Source organism: Silurus meridionalis, chromosome 13, assembly GCF_014805685.1.
Source record: "Silurus meridionalis isolate SWU-2019-XX chromosome 13, ASM1480568v1, whole genome shotgun sequence".
NCBI classification, from domain to species: Eukaryota; Metazoa; Chordata; class Actinopteri; order Siluriformes; family Siluridae; genus Silurus; species Silurus meridionalis.
This window is the reverse complement of record NC_060896.1, coordinates 7777687-7801776: the sequence shown is the minus strand read 5'-3', so window position 1 is coordinate 7801776 and position 24090 is coordinate 7777687. Positions and strand designations below refer to the sequence as shown.

Here is a 24090-nt window from a genome sequence, read left to right as displayed (position 1 = left end):
AAATTCTTTATAAGGATGACACCAAAATTGAAAATGTTTTTTTTTTTAAGAGAAACCCAACACAGATGATCAACCTGAGAACACTGTAAAGCATGGTGGTAGTAGCATTATGTTTTGGATATACAGGCATGTTGCTGTTTCTCAGCAGTTAAATTGGAAGGGTTGCAGAATAGAGCTGGGGTTCAGCTGTCAATAAGACAGTGACCCTAAGTATACTGCAAAATCTACACTGGGGTGGTTTAAAAACAAGAACCCTGCAACGGCATTAAATTGGCACAGTGAAAGCCCAGAGCAAAATCCCAAAAATGCGTGCTGTTTGATATTATTCATATAATCTGACATAAATCAAGCAATAATGCCAAGAGAAATGTGGAAAGATATCAGGATCCAGATACATAAAGCTGATAGAAAAATTCTCAAAAGATTTTCAAATTAAGATTCAGCCAAACATTTCTAAAAAGCGTTGACCAAGAGGTGAAAACTTATGCAACTAACAAATGTTAATGTCCTAATTAAATGATGAAAATCAGAGTTAATTCCAGGCTGTGAAAATATACTGGATCCTTCTTAAGCAAAATGAAATAAATAAGTTGATAGAGCAGTATGTGTCAATGTGAGCATTGGGTCTTGTTGCTTGTCATTTCATTTATTTTGTTGTTCATTTACACTGAGTTGCTCAGTGCTTGTTAAACCCTTTTAAACTGACTCAAAACAGACCATCAGACATCATGTGTGGTTCAATTGTGACTTGCAACTTAATTGTTAAATTAAACATGTTATAATTATTATTTGTTGTGTTACAGAGAAGGTGTGTTAGCCAGGTTTGTGGCTACAGATGGGGGCATTACACGGGTTTACCCTAAAAGGTAAGAAACAGCATTTTATTTCATCGTAGTCGAGTATGTTGAAAATGTGTCTGTGTTCTGATCGTACATTTCTCATCCATATGTGAGAGGTATTAGGTGCTTTTTACAAAAGACGCAGGATGTGGGAGAGAATTTCTGGAAGCATGTGATTCTCAGCGGGAACACTGAAGACTTGTGATGGGCCTGTCCTGCTGTTTTAAATCACAGAAAGTAGTTTATGTACTCAGACTCACTTTGTCCTCTCTTTCCCCCTTTCTTTCTCTTTCTTTCTGTCATTAACTGTACTCTATAAAAGTGTGAGACTGAGACTCATGAGTTCATAAAGCAGTTTTATTCTAGTTTGAAACAGCAGGATAGTCTGTGTGCAAATTGTTCAGAGGGTCAGGCATAAATAGTCACAAACAGCGAAATGAAGTAAAAAGTATTTATGTACTTTATGTATTTAATTATTCTTATTTCACACAGCTATCAAATTTGCAATTCTCATTGGTTAGAAGATGGTGAATCATTTTCTATCACAGCTCAACATGTACAGTCATTTCAACTGTACTCCAATTCACATACTGTATGTTTATATATAATGTGTTTGTTTTGATATAGAGGTGTTTATAGCGTAATAATACATTAATATGCCTCACGTAAGATAAGGATAAGAATAAACACATTATTAAAGCGCTGTTATTTATGAGAAAACATCTAATTTTGACATTATGAAACTTTCTGAATGAGTTTCTATTGTCAATTCTATTTAATTTATATATAATATTATATTATATATTATATATAATATATTATATAATTATAATATTATAAAATTATATATATATATATATATATATATATATATATATATATATATATATATATATATATATATATATATATATATATATAAGGAATAAGAAAAGGAATAAAAGGAATAAATCACAATTTTAAGATGTTCTCAAAGGACAATACTACAAATGTTCCCAAAAAAATAGCTCAACATACAGCCATTATTGTCAAAACAAAATAACTGGCAACAAAAGTAAGTACACACTAATTGAACATGCCAAAACTATGTCCAGTGTCAATATTTTGTGTGAGCACTATTGTCATCTAGCACTGTGTTAATCCTTCTGGGCATGGAATTTACCGGAGCTGCACAGGTTGTTGCTGGGATCCTCTTCCACTCCTGATAATGACCACTGACAAGCGGACCTTCTGCTTATGCAACCACTTAAGCTATGTTGGTAGCAATGTTGCATCTTAGATCTGTACTGCTATACAATCTGCTCATTGATTATTCTAAAATATATCCAAGTGTGATTATTTATATATATATTATATATATAATATACACAGTATATATATATATATATATATATATATATATATATATATATATATATATATATATATATATATATATATATATATAATATACACATATATATATATATATATATATATATATATATATATATATATATATATATATATATATTGAAAACCTGGGATTACATTTGATCCCTCATCTCATTAGCATGTAATATCTGTTTCAGTGCTGGAGAGGATTGGACCGAGAATACAGAGACCTTTGATTCCAGTTTCTACAAACGGAGTTTAGACAATGACATTTACATCTTCACTGCCCCTTATGTCAACAGTAAGCAGTCACCAGGCCACACACACATTGTAGGCATCTTGCAGGTGTTTGAGAGAGCACATGTGTGAGTATATGTGAGAGAGAGAGAGAGAGAGAGAGAGAGAGAGAGAGAGAGAGCTGAGGGTGGGTGGGATTGTGTGTGTGTGTGTGTGTGTGTTTGTCCACATTAGACCACTTCATGAGTAGGCTTTTCTTCTCATTGGCATGCTTCTGATCACAGCTGTTCTTCTATTTGATGCTTGCATGCATGCACACACGCTTTATCTCCTTCCAAGATGCACTAAGCCTGTGTTACTTAAAGAATGTCATCGTATGAATAATCCCCACCTGCACACAAGTGTGGTCTGGATCAATCTCACATATACACATGGGCACACACACACCCACACATACACACCCAGACACAAACAGACCACAATCCCACATACAAAACACTACATGCCTTAATAGACCCTACCTAGAAACATGCTGTGTTTCTCGAGGTTTGATAGTAATTTGAAGAGCAGAGACCCCGGTTATTTGTGAACGTTGCTTTCAAGTTTTGAATTCTGATGCTATTATCAGAATGGTGGCTTGCAGTTCAGGGGCTTCAGCTTTATTGTACATCTCTTGACCCTTAGAAGGTGTGTGGGTATGTTTTATATCATGGTAGGTCTCTAGAAGGTTATGAAAATCTGACAGTTATGACCTTGTGGGGACTTTTAGCTAGTCCCCATGAGACATTTTATTTCATTTTATATAGAAAATACTTGCTGTATGGTCCTTGTATGGAAAGACAGACGTGTGTGTGTGTGTGTGTGTGTGTGTGTGTGTGTGTGTGTGTGTGTGTTTCTGTCTCTTTCTCCCCTCATTAAACAGAGAGCAGGGAGTCCAGCTATGAATCTGGCATTCTGGTCAGTAAAGCTGTAGAACTGGACTTCAATGGAGTCAAACTCAAACCAGCTGGTGAGCACACAAAAGAATTACTGATCACTTTTCAATTGATGAGGACTTAGAGAAGTAGTTCAGCCATAAATCAAATGTACACAATTTTATACTTATTTCCACTTTAAACAAATGTAGTCAATGAGCAAAGACATTTGGTTGTTTTTTTCCCCTCCACATTTGCTCCTTTAGTGTTTTACTGGTGCTTTAAAGACCAATATGGCTAACACGTAATGAAAATCTCACCCAATTCATCATCACTGTTCTTTTTTCTTTATTTAAATTGCAGGTATAGACAGTTTATATATATATATATATATATATATAAAAGCATTTCACTGCATGTCGTACTCTGTATGTACATGTATGTGACAAATAAAATTTGATTTCATTTTATTTGATTTGATATATATATAAAACTGTATTATAATTTTCAAAATTTTAGGTGGATTTATTTATTAATTTCAAGGTTTGTAACAGTAGGTTCTGGCAGTTTTAAAATAATTTAGATATAGGTTTAAAAACATAATAATTGAGCCAGAAGTGACAAATGCTGAAATAATGGAGAGGAACCAGACACAGAAAGCAAGCCATTTTCATCTGTGTGACAACAGATTCTTTGTCCTTGTGATTACAGCCGAAATTCTTGGGTATAATTCTGCCCTCTCTACATGAAACTATCCCCTATACGGTACAGAGTGCAGCTACACTGTTGTAACGATTAAATGTAAATATATTACACCTTGTTCCAGCTTTACAGAAGCAAACTAGTGTATGAACTGGCTATGCTATGAATGTGTATTTGTATAAGGCCACACTGCGATGGTTAGTTGTCCCATCCAGGGTGTGTTTAAGGATAGGACTCAGATAAAGTGATTAATGGAAATAAATGTGGGATTTAATGAGAGACTTCCATTATTGCACTAAAGCACCAAACATGTCTTGGCATTTATATGGGAAATAGTGTAAATTTGATTTTCCCAATACGATACCTGACATGGGTTTGCAAATTATGTATTCACGGTACTCTGAACTCACTGCTTTGTGTCACAGCCTTCTGTTAATGCTCCCAGCCTTTAGCCTACATAAGGAGAGACAGAAAACTCTTCTCAGAAAACACAGAGAGCGCGTTCAGAACAGCGCTGTCGGTTCTCATATCCCCATACGAGGAGTACATTGATAGTGTGGCCGCTACATTTATGATGTGTAATGTGTTCACTTGCAGTGGTGGGAGTCAAACTTAATGTATCTGCCTGGATGAACAGCTTCATGAACGCCACCATGAAGATAAATGTAAGTGAAACAACGCCCCTTATCTGAACATGTGGAAAGCATTTAGATACTGACTGTAGACAGGCTAATATTGCAGTCTGGAAGCAGAGAAGGCCTGACTCACACTAATAAATGATGCAAAGCCTTGTTTAGGTCAATTCTCAGCTTTCGCCTCTCACGACTTTCTCTCTGCAGTGTAAGGACGAGATCTGTGGCTGCCTCAGGAATGATAAGGTACTGCACGTGTTTTGTGGTGTGCTGTATCACAGTTCCTGGATTGTCTGATGTGGTCGGGATCTTTTTCAAATTGCTGTATCAGTCACATTCTCTCTGTTTTGATCAGCACGTGGACTGTGTAATCCTGGATGATGGAGGCTTCCTGCTCATGTCCAATCAGGAAGAATACATCACACAGGTCAGAGTCCCACTCCTTATAGCAGTATCTTAGGAATATGCAGGTGCATTTTAATGTTTAACATTAAATACAGTGATCATCATTTCCAGGTTAGATATTATTTACACCTGCAAGGATTAGAAAGAATTAAATGATGAGTCTGTACAGTATAACTGCTCATTTTGTTTAGATGGATGGCTTTGCTGCAACCAAGCATTTAACATTGGGGAAAAATTATAGTGTGTAGTAGTATTATACAAGCAAACAGGTTATTTTTTGTACCAAAGGCACTTTGAATGAAACCTTTAAGTACAGAAAACTGGAACCATTCTTGTTTTTCACGTGCAATGGAAATGAAAAGTCCAATAGAATAATCAGCTAATATGATAAATCCAATGCTTAGCATGTTCTGAACATTCTCTGCATTTCTGACATACAGTTTTTAAACTCCTTCAAATTGACACCAACTTGGGGTGTAATGGTTCACATATTAGTAACAAACCATTTCAGTACAGGTTACTGAATGCATTTGTACTGCATTAAATGATTTTTACATGCGGAACATGCAGAACAAGTGGCAGGCCGCAAGTTTGCTTAGTTGCCGCCTTGCATTTTTAGCGCAGTGTCACTTTTTTATTATTATTATTATTATTAATAATTAACTTTAAAACATACACAACAACCCCATGAATATCAAAAAATAACTAGAGTTACCGCAGTGTCACTGTGGCTACTAACACCAGACTCAAAATTTTGTTTTGCACATGCTAAACAGTCTAACGATATGGATTTGTTTTACGTTTTATGTCCACCTCAAAAATTTCTCTTAAAAGGAGAAAACCTGACAATTCCACATTTCTAGAAAGTAAATGAATAAAGAATGGAATAAAGAAATTTTTTAAAGAATTGACCCTAACTGTAACAAAATTGAACCTGTGACTTAAAAAATGAGAGGTACGTACTGAACTGTGACTTTTGTGTACTGTTACACCCCTAAATACCAACCTTTATTACTTATGAGTATTGTCTTTTGCTCATTTATTTGTCTCAACCTGTTGCACAATCACATAACATCAGTTTCTCAACCTTGCCTCTATTACTCAATTTCATTATTGGTCTTAGTAATAGATGTGGGCAGGACATTTTTTATTTTTGTTTTAATAGCTACCCAGCTATAATTTTTATAATAAATGTAATCAGGAAGATTTTCTACAACAAGGCCGGATTTATACTTTATACTGGCCCTGGCCATCAGTAAACAAGTATGCTGTAAAAGCAAGACTCAGCACCAAACAGTCTTGTTAATAAACATAGTGTTTGTTCGTCCTGTGGGCTTCAAATCTGACTGATCACATATGCCAAGTGAAAATAAAAAAAATTGTTGCTCATGTGACATTTTTTGTTGTTTCCTGTGGCATCTCAATCCAAGGAACAAATCTCAACCAGCAGCCTCAACCAGATGTCCAATGAATAATGAATTCATGTTCATCTACATGCATACTCAGTGCAAACATTTCAAAGCAATATGGACATAAATATTTTAGTTTTCTTGTCCTGCTCGCGTTTGAACTGTCAGTAATGTGCTGATGGTAACTTCAGTATTCTGTTATATCAAGGTCTTATCATGTTGTCAGGAAAGTTTGCAAAATGCATTTTCTCATGATGTGATTTGTTTTTTGTCTTGACTTCATTTTTATTGACAGAATTTAAAACCTGTTATCAATGAGCCTTTTCAAGTGGGATTTCATTGCAGCAGATATGAGCTTATTTACCACATAGCAAAAGGAAACAAGTTAATCAATGAAAGGATACAAGCTAATCAAAGCATTTATTTTAATTCTAATTGTATTTTTGGAATGCAGTTAAAAAGCGGTCCTTGTGTTTTCAATATTAAAATTAGTTTTATTTATTATTATTAATAATATTATTATTATTTTTAATCTGTCACTCACCTACTTGTGTGTATGTGTGTGTGTGTGTGTGTGTGTGTGTGTGTGGGAGGGAGGGTTTAGATAGGGCAGTTTTTTGGTGAAGTGGACCCCATTCTGATGGCCAGTCTGTTGAATACATCACTCTACGCGTTTAATAAAACCTACGACTTTCAGTCAGTGTGTGACCCTGAGAAAGAACCAAAAGCTGCTGCTGGGCCACGATCTGCCTATGTGGTAAGGGAGAGTGTGTGTGTGTGTGTGTGTGTGTGTGTGTGTGTGTGTGTGTGTGTGTGTTTTGGTAATAAACAATTGAGAGCATGTGCATATGTGGTGGAGTGTGTGCTTGCAAGTTAACATTTGAATTTGTGTATTTATTTGAACAGAAGCATTGAGGTCCTTTTGTCGAGGCTCAGACCCTTGTGCATATTAATGATAGTTTCGTCTTTTGTGTGTGTGTGTGTGTGTGTGTGTGTGTGTGTGTGTGTGTGTGTGTGTGTGTGTTGCTCTCAGCCTACCGTAGCTGACATGTTAAGTCTGGGCTGGTGGGCCTCCACTGCTGCATGGTAAGAGGATTTGAGTGGTTGTCCCAGTGTTATTCAATCTGTTTAATCCTATTGCGGGATGTGAAGGATGCAGTAGGTTGTTCTCTTTTTTCCCAGGTCAATGCTTCAGCACTTTCTCCTCAGTCTCACTTTTCCGAGTTTTCTCCACGCAGGTAGCTTTTCTAAACAATATGACATTTTGCTCCACTCTATTTCGCTCTGAATTTGCATATCAAAAGCAGTGTTTCAGCAAATGACGTGTGTGTGTGTGTGTGTGTGTGTGTGTGTGTGTGTGTGTGTGTGTGTGTGTTTTTCCTTTTCAGAAGAGGATGTTTCAGACGCTTACTCAAAAGAGAGCTGTATAACGGAGCAGACTCAGTATTTTTTTGAGAACGATAACAGGTCTTTCCAAGGTGTTCTCGACTGTGGAAACTGTTCTAGGTGAGGATTTGACAGACTTGGCAACAGAGACTTAAAGGACATGTATACTTTTCCTTTAAGTCTTTGTTCTTTCTGTGTATGCTTTTTTTTCTGGCATGTGTATGCTTATAAGATGAATTCATTAGCCAGGCCAACTTCTTTTTTGGGGTCGTTGTTCATCGTAATAAGTAGATGGTGTGAGCAGGACAGGTTTCCAAACCTCCAAACCTCTTCACGCTTTCAACCCAATCCCACATTCCCCTTGATGTGTCCGAGATCCTGCGGGCCATAAATCCCGATGTCGTTCTCTCCCCTGGAACTAGGGGTAAAGTGAGAGGTGTCTGGAGTTTCGGCTCGCCGCAACCGCCGGCCTTTACGAGCCCCACGTGCGACTCTGCATACGATGGTTTTTCTTCCACGTTAACTACTTTAGACATGTAAAGTTTAACGAGAGCCATAAAAAAGAAATCCATTTGCAAAAATCTCGGGACGGCGAGCCGCTCCTTTCAGAGAGTGTAACTTAATCTCCCCCTCACACGTTCATGCCCCCTGTTCAGGCCTGGAGAATGTAATACTCAGAGATCTGGAGCAAACCAGATTTTAAAATCTGAATTTCAAATTAAATATAGAGATGCATTTCAAAGTTATAACTACTGTGAATCATCTTCTTCGCAGTTCTCACAAGATGCGGTTCTGTATGTATAGTGCATACAGTAAAACTCTATACAGCTTTATTGTTATATATAAAGGTTGTAGTTAAAAGCTCATGTGTAGTGCAACGGGTTACTTCTTATTTAAATGTCACGGCTTGTGAAAATAAAAAAGTGTTTTAATACGTAAGTGTATCCTTGTTTAAACATGTCATTATAACCACTAGCTTGTTTATCAATAACATTATGTATTTGCTAAGATGGTTAGGGATCACAATAACTAAGTGCTTGTAAACCAAGACTAAGACTGCTAAACTGTAAAGGAGTTGTACTAATGTAACCACCTAAAATAGCTAGCTAGTCAAATAAGATCCAAACCACAATGATTTTCCTGACCTATAACATTTCACAAGATGGTTAGCTACACATTTAGGTATCTGCTGTTAAACTAGCTTGCATTTAACACTGGTAAACACTGGTTAACACTGGTAAGAATAGTTACAGACTCTTTTCAAAATTACAGTATATCATACTGTAACCTCCATGAATTTTCTTATCTTATTTTACAGGATGGTTAGATAATTTGATAACATTTGGTGCACCATGAAATGAAAAACACAACAAAGGACACCCAGAACTGTTGAGCAGATAAAATCCTTTATCAATCACATATGAGACAACATTCCTCTCCCAAAACTTCAGCAACTGGTCTCCTTAGTTCTCAGATCTATTACTTACAGAAGATGTGATGCTAAACATCGCTCTGTCCCAACTTATTTGAGACCTGTTTTACGGCTTATGGGGCGGTTGTGAATAGAATATGGATTAACAAATTATTACATTCATTTTTATTAACATTTTGCACAGTGTCCCAACTTTTTTGAAATTAGGGTTGAATATTCTCAGTAGTTAATAAATCCAATGGGAATCTGTAGACCTCAAAATATATTAAAGCCACCATGATTTTATCTTGTCCGAGATGGTTAACTATCCAGCTAGCTGCTTGCCAGTAAACTGGCTTGCATTTAGCTAGTAAACGGTTTCTGTTTCTGACACAAATGGGATTTATTGTAATATAATATTAAAATAATAATAAAAAATACAACAATAAAAAAGCATAATTAAACATAATAGCTACATTAACTACTTTAGGTAGCTAGCTTTTTATTTTGCTTTATTTAGCGGTTGAGGCTCTAATCAACTTGATCCTCTAATCTCTGTCATGGACCTTATTTTCTTGCGTTATTGAGCTTCTAAAATGAAAGTTTTTCAGACATTCAGAAAAATGTCGCTTTATTAGCACTTTGTTAGCAAGTTTTACCCAAACACAACTCTAAAATTCGAATCAGCTATCAAAGAGCATTCAAAAAAATTACTTTTTGAGTTTATGGTCACTGAAACAAGCTGAAGTCTGGGCTTTGATGTGCAGGTTATCTAAGTGTGGATGAATCACGCTCTCCAGTGCGTTGCTCAGGAATAAAGCATTCTTCAGTAGCCAGGTGGGAGAGTGCGAGTGAGCTTATTTAGGTGGCAGGATATGTAGCATTCTCTTTTTTCTCTGATCATTGAGTGCATGTGTGTAGGGGGTTGTGCTGCAGGTGGTTGTATAAGTGTGTTCCAGTTCTGTGTGCGTGTATAAGTGTGTGTATGACCTGATGACTACTGAGATCAGAGGTCTGTTGTGCTCAACTGAGCGTGCCCAGCTGCAGTAAACAGTAAGTGATTCTGGAGGGTGCAGGTGACATGTAATGGAGCGCTTTCACGCATATACACACACTCACTCTGAGTTACATTCACCCCACTGCTCTACACTACACTACAAAGCCATGAGTCAGGCTGCTCCAAAGAGGGGAGCTGAGGGAAAGCAGAGAGGGATGTTGTAAAGAAAAACTGATGCCTGCCCAAAACCCCATTCAGCGTTGACAGCATGTAACAAGCCGCAAACCTGCTCTCTAACGGGACATGCTGATCTAAGATTACAGTCACTAAAGACTTTAGCACATGTCTATTGTGTTAAAATGAAGCAAGGCTGCATGACTAGCGATGGCTGTAAAACAAAGAGCTACACGCTCTAAATCGTTGTATATATCGAATAATCCCTAAAGTTAAATAATTGGATTTGCATGAGCTAAAAACATTTACACACGCTGAATGTTGGATCCATCTGAACCTCCGCTGTTACTGCATTTATTCTTCTCTATTTTAACAATGTCAACATACAATTAAGGGTACAAAAATGGTCCCGAATGTGCTTTAATGATGCGGCAATACTAGCACTCTGCAAACATTTTTTGTATCCTGAAACACACATATTAGAGACCAGATCAGATCAGAAACAAATCGATACTTTTTGGTTTGTTGCCTATGTGGTTTGCTTTCCTTTCACAATGCAAATCATTAAACTGACTAAAAAACAAAAGCGCTGGCCGAGGGACATGTAGGAATGAAAACATCATCGTAAAACTCTTTCATGCGATGCTCAGCAATATGGCGATGGAAAAAACAAGTGTGCACAGAAATGGTAAAAATCATTCAAGCACAGAGAACACAGAGCTGGCCCTCGATAAATTACCGTCCCCTTCAAAATGATAGAAATGACTAGTTCATAACACATTGCGTATACCATTCAGGGTTGATTTTCTATTTTTTGCCCATCAGACTTTCATGAACACGTGGCATTTCTGTGGTTCTACAGCTCTGTGCTTTTGCTCAGTTTAGCAGCTCAGGTTAAAAAAAACAAAATGTGTCATCTTAAAAAAGTTTCTGGCAGTCAAACCACAATAGAATGTGGTTGGATCAGGAACAAAACCCATCTCACTCTTACGGTCTCAAATTAGCTGTTTTGGTTTACACTCCGGCATGAACTGCTGTGTTCTCATCTGCATTAACGATCTACAAGAAGTGGAAAAATCAGGGTTTAATTCAAATGCACTATATGCTTTATATGTAAAAGTAACCGAACACTGCTCCTCAGTCTAAATTATTCAAACTAAAAAGAAAGTGTTTGCAATACATGCCATTGATCTGTATGGTTTTCCAGAATGTATCGAGCTGAGAAGCTGCCAAGCACTAACCTGGTGTTTCTGATTACTGATGCCAAGAGCACCTGCCTCTCCTGTGACACCAAGCCAGTGAGACAGGCTGAGCAGCCTTGTATCCTTCTCTTAAACTCTGAATGCTGAATCCTGACAGACGGATTACTGCAGTAATCTTCATTAAGCTCTAGACGTCTAAGGGAGTTGCCTAGAACTGCATTTGAATCAATAAATGGAAGAAAAGTTGGATTTGCCAAAATGTCCCTCTTAAAACTATGAGTATCACTATACTAACTTTGAACAAACAGATTAATATGCAAATAAACATATTTGAATATTTCTAGGTAATATTCTGGTTAGGGTTAGGGTTAGAAAGAAAACACTACAGGACAAGCTGCAAATAACTGGCTTACAATGCTCACTGTTCAAGGGACTTTTCCTGTCAGAAAGCTTATAGCTTTACCTCTGACTGACTTTCATTTATGCTAATTAAGAATCCCACAGAGAAAATCTAAAATATTATATCATCATATAAGGATATTGAGTAAATGATAGCTTTATCTGGGGACATCTTAAATTTAAGTCCCTTGACTTTGTTCTTACTTGAAAACATATCAGGATTTGTGAAAGGATTCTGTTTTGGGTCTCATGCTTTTTGAGACTATGCTAGCTTAGCAATTACTGTTACATTTACTGTATAGCAGTCCTCACTCTCAGTTCTGCAGGGTTTCTAATTACACCTGATCAATTGATGCATTGTTAATGAAAGCACGGCTCGATGGAGATGAATTGGAGCAGGAAAAGACCTCAGGATTGATGAACACTGTGCTATATACAACATGCTAATGTTACTTAATACACTGCTGTCAAACTACCTGGGGGGCTACGCTGTGAGATGTGTAACAGACGATGGGTGTTTTTTCCTGATGCTTTTGAATCAGCCACTGGTCCGGACCCATGTATACTGGCCCATAACCCACGCTACAGGAAAGGCCCCGATGTCTGCTTTGATAACAACATTAATGTAAGTTTGACACTCGCATGCTGAGCTACAAGATATTTACAGAAATTTTATTTGTGCAATTCAAGTCTGATTTTGGTTGATGTGTTTAAACCTGCCTTCATTTTTAACTTATGTTACAAGTTCGTTTATATATATTTTTTAATGTGGTTGATACTTTTTATTTTATTCCAGTAAATATCTTATTTTCTGCTATTTCATATTTGGTTCTACTTTCATCTCATTTCTTTTTATTTCCGCTTTCTCTTTCATCACACCCTCACTTTTATGTGTGTCCTTCTCAGGAAAAACCTTTGTGCCCCATCAGTGCTTCTTCTACCTTGGCTTCATCTTCTTCCATCCTTATACTGATGTTTCTCTTTTGTGTTTGATGGTTAGTTTTGCGTTCTTTTTTTTTTTTTTTTTGTAGCTTAATAGAAATGTCCTTACGAAACCATGCATCAAACGGTGACATGATAGAAGGCTTCCTGAAGCTCCAAAAATAACTTAAAAAGCAATTTTAGGTTTTATCATTTTAGATCAAAATGTAAATGCCCATGATTAGATTGCCATCTCTAGCTGCACTGTCAGTATAAACACACAGAGAATTGAGGCGCCACAACTTTCTCTGTGCTGTGGCAATAGGGAGTGTCTGGCTTGTCCCTGAGAGAGTTTTGGGGAAATAAACATGCGTTTCCTCCCTTTTGAAGTTGAGCCTTTCCTCATGCCAACACACACAAACATGCTCACACGTCAGTATTAAAATCAGTGCTGCAAGGTATTTGTTGTTCAGTAGAATCTAATCCAATGTATTAATACAAATCGATACGTAGGGGATCCCAGAAAATCCCACAACATGCTAATGATTGGACATTTTCTGCTGTGTAAAGTTCTGGAACTTTTTTGAATATTTATGGTTCCAAAAAATGGGGTTAATCTTAATAATAAAAAGGACGGAAAGAACGGAAAAATGTAATCCTAATTTGAGATAAACCATGTCTACTATATATGTTTTTTTACGTGTAGCCAAATCTACTACTGAAACGAAATGACAAATGTGAAAGATTTTTTATCCCTAAAGGATTTGTAATTCTACAAAAGTCTTACTAACATTTTTTGTATTGCCTTTAGGAAGACGCGTCTGACTGTGGCGGTGGATGTAGCTTGATTCCTTCTCTCTGGCCAGTGCTAGTTCTTCAGCTGCTGCTCCTCTGGCTTCTCACTGGAACCGGCTGCTGCTCTTGACAAGCACACAGCCGCTGACTGCCCACCACTTAATCACAGACTGTTCATTACGCAATTAACCGACACATATTTCACTTCCTAACCACCATTCACGCATGGACCAGAAACACAAACAACCACCACATCTCACGGAAATCTCTGCTGACTCAGTCTTGGTCATGTTCATGAGAATACATTCCTGATACAAAATCACAGAGCTTTTTACACACATTCTTACACACACTGTGCAGTGTAAGACATGACTGTGTTCCACATGTCCACTCCCGGTTTTTTTCAGAAGAAAAGATAAAAGACTTCTTTTTTTCAAAGAGCTACATTTCACTTTAGCTTTTTAGTTTTTCTTTTTTTCAGAGCTAATGAGGAATCAGCGTTGGGACTCTAATGCTTAAATAGGGAAAGATGGTCTCCCAGCAAATGTAGCAGTCTTTTTAGTTCTTTTTTTTTGTTGTTGGGGGGGGTTTAATTTATTTTTCATTTTTTCGCCTGTTACTGCTGCACTTATTTGAGGCTTGAAGAAGATTGGATCACCATTAACCGAGTGTTGATTTGAGCACATAAACATGATTTAAGAATTGCGAGGTGCGACGTCATGTGTCTAGGGTTGTTTTTATGTAATTCGCTCTCACATCAAACGAATGGTGAGGATGAAGTAATTATTTGAATGCCATTCAAAGAATCATTAGAAAGGGGTTTATTATGGAAGAAGTCGGTGATCTCGCCCCACCGGGCCCTAACTCAAATACTGTATTCTGCGTTTGGCCTGCTGACCTTTCTGTTTTTTATTATCCGCCATACAGATACTTGATCTACTAGAATTTCTTCCAGTTTGAGTTCTATGCCATGATATCACACAGATGTCTATCACTGAGACACCGCATGAAATGCTTTATTTATGTTAAACGGAGCACATGCCAAATTACAAACGTTCTTTATTCGTTACTACTTATCCATAAGAGACATTTCTTTTTTTTCTCCTGAAGAAATGATCAGTGAAGAAACCTTTAGGCATGTATTTGTTTTCTTATCTTTCCCTGGCCTTACCTAAATACTACAGCTACCATTAAATATCACTTCTTATTTAAAAGAAAGCTTAATGATTGACTGTTGAAGCTCTGCCAGTCCTGAATAGAGGAAATAAGACTGCCAGCATCAGCATACGCTGAGTCTTTTATAACCTTTCCTATTGTATCCACAAATACAAGCACATGACTTTAGTGAGATTCTCTAATGGCTGTTTTTAACCCCGTTTATTTGGATTAGACACGTTTGTTGAGGCTGTGGTGAAAACTGTGGTTTTGTCACACTAATCAAGTCAAACAATGCTGAGTGTTTCAGGTGAAAAGTTCATGTGTCAGCTCGGTTGCCAAACGCACGTGAAATACAGCATATTGGACTATATATTTTTTGTAGCCAAGTGGAAGCAGGATCATTTTCATGAGTGTCGACTGTATTCCATAAAGTTATTTACAAATGCAGTCGTTTTATGAACCTCTGAAAGATCTTTATTTCTGGATTTGTCACCTTGGACCTGCGATAAAGATGGTGAGATACGTCCAACTGTATGTATATAGACTAATCTTAATGAAGTGTACATGTATATGGGGACTGTGTATGTTTGCGTTGTTTTCCCGTGTGCAGTGGAAAAAAAAAAGTTTAAAAAAGATACAAAATCCAGGAACCACAATATAGACACTATTAATTAAAACTGCATTCTTTTGGCAGTGTTTATAAGTTTACGTATATTACAGTAGCTGCAAAGCAAAATTGCACAGTAAAGTATTAAAAGGATGCTGATGAGGAAGCATAGTATAAGATTGGAACTTTCCAGTAGTTTTATTCCTGAGATTCTGCATATTTCAATGTTCTAAAAGTGCAGATTTACTTTCAAATATCTCGTATTTCAACACTTAATTTTCAGTAATAAACTTCCACTTTACATAAGAGGATTTGATAAATGAACTGTCGGACATGTTCCCTCTGTTATAGAGTACATCCACATTAAACTCTCTCTCTCTTCTCTCTCCTGACTTCAGCGGTACTGTGTAACACTGAGAACTTGCATGTATCATTAAAATAGGCATTTACAGAAGCATTCAAGCCTCCTTATGTAAAGAAGGGGCAGTAAGAGTCTAGTATGTGTGTGCCTGTATGTATGTATGTATGTATGTGTGTGTGTATGGGTGTGTGTGTGTGTGTGTGTGTGCACGTATGTGTTCTCCAAATGCTGCTCTCAGCTGCTGTGTCGTCCTGTTGGGCTGCTGTGTGTCCGTGTTCATGAACGTACTGCCGGTGCTGATTGCTCGATGTGCCAGGAGAAGATACCGCTTTCCTTTCTAGAGTGTTTTTGAAGTCGCTCTTGTTTGCTGATGGGGGTGTGGCCTGTGCATTTGTAGCCCCGCCTCTTTTCAGGTTGTGCTCTCAAAATCCTTCTCTCTCTCTTTATTATTCTTTTTTGTGGAACTTGAAGCCTGAAAACATTTTTTGTATACATTTGTACCATGTTATTAAAGAAGAAGACAAATGAGGAAAAAAATTGTTTGTATTGAATTCAAATGTGTCAATTCTTGTGCAGATATATTCACAATAAAAAGGTCTATTGTTATTAAACTTTTCTTTATTCTGTTCATTCCTTCTTTCGTTTTTTACGTTTCCAGATCTTCTAAAGACATCATGGACTGCTTTACATTATGATCAATGATTTCCCAGTAATATATGATGTCATAGTATTGTCTTATCATGGTTGCATTATCTAGTTACACAATAAAGCATACAGAGATGGCTGGTAACTCTAGCCCAAGTCCGACATCTTGAAAAGAGAATTATACAACATTCACGAAGATAAAATTCCAACAAAATCAGCATGACCTATATTGTTGAGTGACACAACAGATAAAAATGGGTTTATCAGATGCGTTATGAGCACAGACAATTTCCCCCTGAAAGCAATTATAGCAAATCTTCAAACTCTGTTTTTTATGAGTTGTATTGTTTGATTTGTACCGAAAAGGAGTTTAAATTCTCTTGGGTTTGCTTGAAAACCATTGTAAAGTCTTTAGATGCTTATTTCTGGTCCCACTATATATTTACTGTTGGAAATTAACTATACAGGTTAATATAAAGATTTAAAAATAAAGATAAAGCCCAAATATACATGTTTTTTTCAAAAGTGTTAAGTTTCTTGAACCCTTTGGAAAGTCCACTGAATCTTGTTTTGTGAGGATGTGCTCAAGTTTTTTTTTTCCATTGTAGTAAATCCATTTCATTTGGCATGGATGCTGTATTAGTATTTTATAACAAAATTTTAGCACAAACAAACTGTAGCCTTCAAAATGTCATTATACACTTAATATATTTATTTATACCGTATACTATTTTGTTTAGACAGTCTTAGCACTTTCTACTAATAGTTTATGTGCAGTTCTTAAAGACACACAATATAAAGTGGGACAATAAGCATAATAGGAATGATGTGGGGCAAACCATTATACACAGAGAGACATTATAGAACATATAGACAGCCATATTCATTATTTTTCTTTTTTTTTTTTTACAAGAATGTCATGCACTTCTGATTTCATGTCATATTTCCATGTTTCCTGGATATCAAACCTACCAAACGGGAAACAAAAAATTAACTAAACAGAAAGTTCAAGTCAGGGCCAGGCTGCTATTTCCTCCCAGTGGAAATCAAACCACGGTGGCCTTTCAGTCTGTGGAATCATTTGGCATGACAAGCTGCAAATTAAAATAATGAATATCAAAGCATTTGTAAGTTTACCACCGTTACTACATTTATTCTTATTTAGAACTAGATCTAGATTTAGAAAATACCAGAACAGTAGGATCAAATTAAAACTCTTTATTTACATCATTTTTTTAATACATTTTTTGAATGTAAAACAAAACAGCCAGCAAACTGCAATGAGTGTTGGACATTCACTTTATCAAAACAGTATACTGTATTACAAGTCTTATAGATTTTACAAGCTAATATGTCCTTGTCTTGACTAATTGAAAAATGAGTAGTATCATTCATTTTCATTTGAAAGGGTGAATTTTTACTGTTTAAGCAGGGAGCAGCCATGTCAATTTCACATCAATTGTTGAACTTGGCAATGAAAAGACCATGCCGCATTTTGAAATATTAATTAAAAAATTAGTGGGTGCTTTCTTTGCTTTTTTCGTAGTCAGAGGTTAAAAATTATGTTATGAGGTTTTGTTGAATGCAGTGTCAACGAGGGGCTACTTATGTAACCTCATTTTCTATTCTGGATCCCTTTGGATACTATTATTACATCCAACTTTGAAACTTTAACTAAACCACCCATCCTGACAGCTGTATATGAAGTTTTTGTTTTGCTGGAAATCCCGAAATATAATCATGGAAGTATGTTGTGTATATGTAATGCATTCAAATTTAATTGTATATAGTGGCTACTGTGGTGCCAGTCTAAATAGATGTCTGTCTCTCTCTCTCTCTTTATCTCTTTCTTATTTGGGTTTCTTTCTCATGCTTCCAGAAAAGTTTGCCCACCACAGAGCCCAGCCTGGCCCACGGTCTTTAGGGTTAGCACAACCATGAAACAGCCATTTCCTGTTCGCTTTACCCTTCTCAGAAACAGTGTTAGCTTGAAAAGTGTTCAACCCATGCAGCCCCGTCAGCTGATGAAAAACCCTCTGATTGGCTGTGATGGAGCGTGGTTCTTGGTTAAAGACATTTTCTGGCCTCTTGATTACTTTTAAAAAGTCTGGGATTGCTTTTAAACATCTGTGACGACAGGCTTGGACTGCTTCTTTCTTTCCAGACCATTGAGTAGAGGTGGTCCAGATGGATGTGGGTGGGTCTTATTTCAGCTTTTAGGAGTGTAACCTTATTTCGCTAGCAACTTTTGTGGGAAGAAAAAGGGATTTTATTTGTTTTGTGTTAATGGGAAGGATGCTTTTAAGGAATAGCGTCAGAGGTCAGAGATGGTTATCTGGAGTGAAATGGGGGATGGGGTGGAGGGGTCTTGGTAATCAGATAGCTTAGCTGGTGGCACCAAGGTTGTGACCTCACATATAGTAACCAAGTCAACACATGCCAGCAACACAACAATAATAAACATACTGTGGAGGGAAGACACTTTATTGTTTTTTCCTCTTTTTAGATGAATGACCTCCTGACATCTATCGCCTGGGGCAGATCTTAACGTTTAAATAATAACAAAAATATTCATTACACAAAGACTAGAACTGAAGATGTTAGGGCTCTTTCCTTAGATGTGTACACAGGTTAGGTTATTGAATATCACCATGGGACACCACAGTCACACTTATCTAACAATCTATTTAGACTTAATCTGAACCATAATCTCCTAATCATTAGACCGTGTCAAGTTTGAATGGAAAATAAAATTAAATTTCCTAAAGGCAACATAATCATTTTACTTCTAAATGCCAAAACTAAAACATTCATGTTTATACCTTTATCCAAAAGTCTAGTAACTAAGAAACATGATCCAAGGCAGTTTTATTCCTCATTTATCACCAATGATAAAAAAAGGAAGTAAAACAAATTAGTGCCAATTATTATGTAATAACAGTAATAAACAGCCATTCCTTCAATAAACTTTCTTTTTTTTTCTTTTATTAAATTAATGAGCAAAAAGCAAAACTCAATGCTACTGACAAAATGCAAAAAATCTCAGCAAAACGTTGAAACTAGACACTCCTTTTTTATAAATGTTAAATAAACATGTCCAAACAGAAATCATCACCATAACTTTTTGTGTTAAATCGCATTGTTAATCTGTTTATGTTTAAGTTTGGGGTTACATTTCAAAGGAATGGGTCAAAGACACTGTTATAGAAAAGTAATGCTAACAAATGCTAAATGACTCACTAGTTGGGAAAATCCTAATGACTCCCAATAGGGGTAACACGGAATGACCTCAGACAAAATGCTAAATCGATTTCTTTTTATAGCAATAATACATTTTGCTTTGTTAAGTAACAACCTATTACAGGGAACAATAAAATGTATATATGTAAAGTGTAAATAAAAACACAATGCAATAATGTTGCAATAAAAACAAACAAAGATTTTATTCACAATAGAACATGTAAAGAATTTATTGGCTCAAACACGTCTCAATAAAGTTTGGATGGGGCAACAAACGTTTGGGAAATGTAAGTGTTATTTAAATTAAATAAGGGTGAAGAAACGTTTTGTAATTAATTAGGTTAATTGACAAAGGTTCAGTAAGATGATTGGGTATAAATAGTGTATCTTAGAGTGGCAGAGACTTTCAGAATTAAATATGTTTAGAGCTTCAACAATCTGTAAAAGACTGTGTCTACAAATTGTGGAACAAATCAGAACAATGTTCCTTAACATAAAATTGCAAAAACGTTGAATATATCATTTACAGTAAATAATATTATCAAATCTTGTAGATAATATGGAGAAATCCATATTATCTACAACATTATTATTAATCCATAAGGAAATAAATCATGGATGCCAGTGATCTTCTGGCTCTCAGGCAGCACTGCATTTAAAACAGTCATAATTCTGTAATGGAAATCACTGCATGGGCTTATTAACACCATGGAAATCATTGTCTTTTAACACAGTTTGCCAAGTCAACCACAAATAAAGTTTAAATGCATTAAAGAAGTCATATATGAACATGATCCAGAAAAAACAATGTAGAACTGTTCTGCGGTAAGACAAATCAAAAATGTAATTTCTTTTCGGAAACTGCATCCTCCGGACTAAAGAAGAGAAGGACTATTCGGCTTCTTATCAGTGCTCAGTTCAAAAAGCTGCATCGCTGACGGTACGGGGGTGACTTAGTGCCAAAAATCCCAAAAACTTTTTTTCCAGTGAAGGTCTTGAATATTTGAGAAATAAATGCTTACTACATACCACATCTACTACAATAGCATGACTTTGTCCGGGTGCTGAACTGGCCTGCCTGCAGTCTAGACCTTTCACAATTTGAAGCAATTTGGCACATCATGAAACAAAAAAATACAATAAAGGACACCCAAGACTGTTGAGCAGTTAGAATACTGTATCAGACACATATATGACAATAACATTCCTCTCACAAAACTTCAGCAACTGGTCTCCTCAGTTCCCAGATGTATAAAGACAGCAGATATGATGCAACAATGGATAAACATGGCCCTATCCCAACTTTTTTGAAGCCTGTTGCAGCCATACACTTCACAATATAGATATGGAATATCTTTTCATTTTAAACATTTTATATGTTTTTTGTTTTATTGTGAATAGAATATGGATTTGTGAGATTTGCAAATTTTGCATTGAGATTTGCATTGTATTATTTACATTTTTTACAGTGTCCCAACTATATTTATTTATAAATGACCTGCTATAGACCCTGGACCTCAACTAACTGCACCCCAGGCATCTTTACCCTACACCAGCACTTTACTAATGCCCTTGTGGCTGAATAAGCACAAAGTTCCACAACCAAACTCCAAATTCTAGGGAAAGGACATCAGAACTATACATACTGTACTGTGTACATATAATACTATATATATATATATATATATATATACTGGGTACATATAATTTGTTCATTATTAGCTTGATTATCCCACTATATTACGGAGGTCCATGTAAATGATCTGTTACTACAGAAATGACAACAAAATCAAATTCCACATGGACTGAATAAAAACAAGTCTGTTCCAGATGCAGCTGTATTTAAACCATTTATTATCTGCTTACACACGAACCCCTTGCTTTCCTGAAACTTTGAATGTATTCCTTCTTCAGTTTGTACTACTTTGCACTTGTGCAAGTAAGTAGTGTACATAGAAGTGAAGGGTCTGAGAGAAAATTCCGCACTTTATTTATAAGAGAAGAATCCAAGGTCGAGAGTAGAGACATGCAGACTAATTGAGTGGCACAAATATGAACAACTCTTCAATGTTTAATCAACACTTGTATAACTTGGCATAAAAGCATGGATTTGGCATCATGTACATTTAAGACGTGATTCAACACTGTGTAAAAAAGAATGCAAAGTGTCTACCTTTAACGTGTTCCTTATGGTGTTTCTGTGACACAGCACTTGATTTGTGCTGAATGTTTTTTTTTTTTTCTTAGAAAGTCCATAGCTCACCGGCGTGAATAATGTGCAACTAAAGGCTGAAATGTAATATGGTGTAATGAAACATTAATGAGCACCTATTGACCTGTTCTTGATATAACTCTGAATGCTGAGCCTGTGCTCGTGACTAAAAGTCGTCATAGACGATTAGAAGGAGCTTGTTATTCTCATTAGGCATGCGATAAGAATTACTTATCAATATGCAAGAAGGACACGATGACCTTATTGGGATTTTCCAATCTACAGAAATGAATCTTTTCTGACCAGGCAAATATACATATATAGATGCATGTATACTAAACAATCTGAACTAGCTCTAAAATGTGGTCTGTTTTTTCCTTTAAAACTGTAGGTGTAACAGCTAAAGTTCACTTCTGGTTAAACAGGGCAGGTACACATCTGGAGAATCAATCTAGTGCAGAGGTTTTACCCCAACCAGAAACATGACCACAAAACCATCCACTCAGACCTCATTAGCAATTAGATCCCTGTTCTCTCTCCCTCCTTCTCCCTCTCTCTTCCCCTCTCTCCCTCTCACTTCTGCCAAGTCTATAATATGCCAAAATGAGTTTGTGCTTGAAAACTACAAATCCCCTCCCACAAATTTCCTCCTTTATTGGTTCTCCTGTGGCTGCCTTGAAAAATGAGAGTCCGCTTTGGGAATTCAGCCTTCCAGAGAAGAAAACCATTGGCATATTTTAGATACCAGGACTGAAGTCATTTAAATTTCATATTAATTTCAACGCTCTTCTCATAACACACTTGTGTTCATCATGAACTTAGGATGTTTCTATTAATAAATCCAGGTGTTATTAAAAGAATAAATCTATTTTTAATTTCCATTAACTAATTCTAGGTTTTACAGAGCCCTCAAAAAGTATTACCGACCCATTACATTTATATAATAATACTGCGCTAGACTGAACTGTTTTCTTTTTCCCAATATAGCTGCATTCAAAATTATGTTTTGAGCAAGCCATTAAAGCTAAAAATATCTCATCAAGAACCTCATTGCTTACATTTTGCTCTGACATGCACTATCAGGGCTTTAACATAGAGAGACCCCTGTCTTTTCATATCATGTAGAATTAACAGAATTTACCACAAGAGTACTTCAATCAAAGTAAAAAACGTCAAGGTAATTATGTCTACAAAGTGTATGTTTTGTAAAAATGTGTGAAAACACATTCATGCTTTTCATTCATATTGTTCAAGTCAATAAATACATAAGACATGAAAGACAGCATGAATATGAATATCAGTTAATATAGAGGACAAACAATAAGCGAGTCCAATAAATATTGAGGACAATTAATACTCAAGACAATACTTATATATTTATACAGAATGATTAATTAATATTAAAAAAGATTTACTCACGACAACAAATACGTTGGAGTAGAATTGCTCTGAACAAAAAATATTTTAAACTATATAAACCTAGGGCAAATAATATTTGAGAAAATAATAAATAGGAAATAAGTACTCAGGCATGGGTTGGGAACTTACTAAAAGCAATACAAACTCAAGAAAATAAATACAAAAGATGAAATATACTCACGACAATAAACATTCAATACAATTCATGCTGTGGATTTAACAATAGAAATTGTCAAAAAGCAGCTTTACACAAACCTGAATGATATAAATTGAAATTAAAATGTATCTCTAATGAGCAAGCCAGAGGCAACAGTGGAAAGAAAAACCCCTGAGGTGGGAAAAAGGGGGAAAAAAAGATGAAGCGGACTGTGTGGGGACCCATCCTTCATTGATATAGTGTGATAAATCATTTATCTTGTATAATTGTTGAGTATCACATTAAATAAAGAAACTTGAGTAAACCTGATTTTAGCATCTTTGGAATTTTTGGAGTGTCCATGGTATCATCCATAATAATCCCCATTCTACAATGATCTTTATCCAATTGGATTGGAGTGCACAATGGATTTTCAACACAATAAAATGCCTACTTTAGAACAACTAACTCCCAGGATAATAAATTGGATAGTTTATGTTGAATAAACAGGGTAG

The 24090-nt window shown here is 36.1% G+C and overlaps 1 protein-coding gene across 8 annotated transcripts in view; it reads left to right on the top strand.

Moving 5' to 3' along the window:
* The window catches only part of LOC124395491 (voltage-dependent calcium channel subunit alpha-2/delta-1), a 111654-nt gene extending 95120 nt beyond the window's left edge, over positions 1-16534 (top strand). For 5 of the 8 annotated variants that reach the window (XM_046864011.1, XM_046864010.1, XM_046864009.1 and 2 more), the window contains 13 exons: positions 804-866; positions 2411-2514; positions 3373-3459; positions 4664-4731; positions 4906-4944; positions 5054-5125; positions 7117-7269; positions 7546-7598; positions 7695-7750; positions 7901-8018; positions 11688-11800; positions 12624-12706; positions 13814-16534. In XM_046864011.1, the coding sequence (XP_046719967.1) occupies positions 804-866; positions 2411-2514; positions 3373-3459; positions 4664-4731; positions 4906-4944; positions 5054-5125; positions 7117-7269; positions 7546-7598; positions 7695-7750; positions 7901-8018; positions 11688-11800; positions 12624-12706; positions 13814-13927 (1123 nt within the window). In that variant the 3' untranslated portion in view covers positions 13928-16534. Of the gene's footprint in view, positions 1-803; positions 867-2410; positions 2515-3372; positions 3460-4663; positions 4732-4905; positions 4945-5053; positions 5126-7116; positions 7270-7545; positions 7599-7694; positions 7751-7900; positions 8019-11687; positions 11801-12623; positions 12707-12987; positions 13077-13813 lie in introns of all 8 variants that reach the window. The other 3 variants (XM_046864015.1, XM_046864012.1, XM_046864016.1) reach the window with 1 other exon arrangement.
* Positions 16535-24090: the final 7556 nt, after the last annotated feature.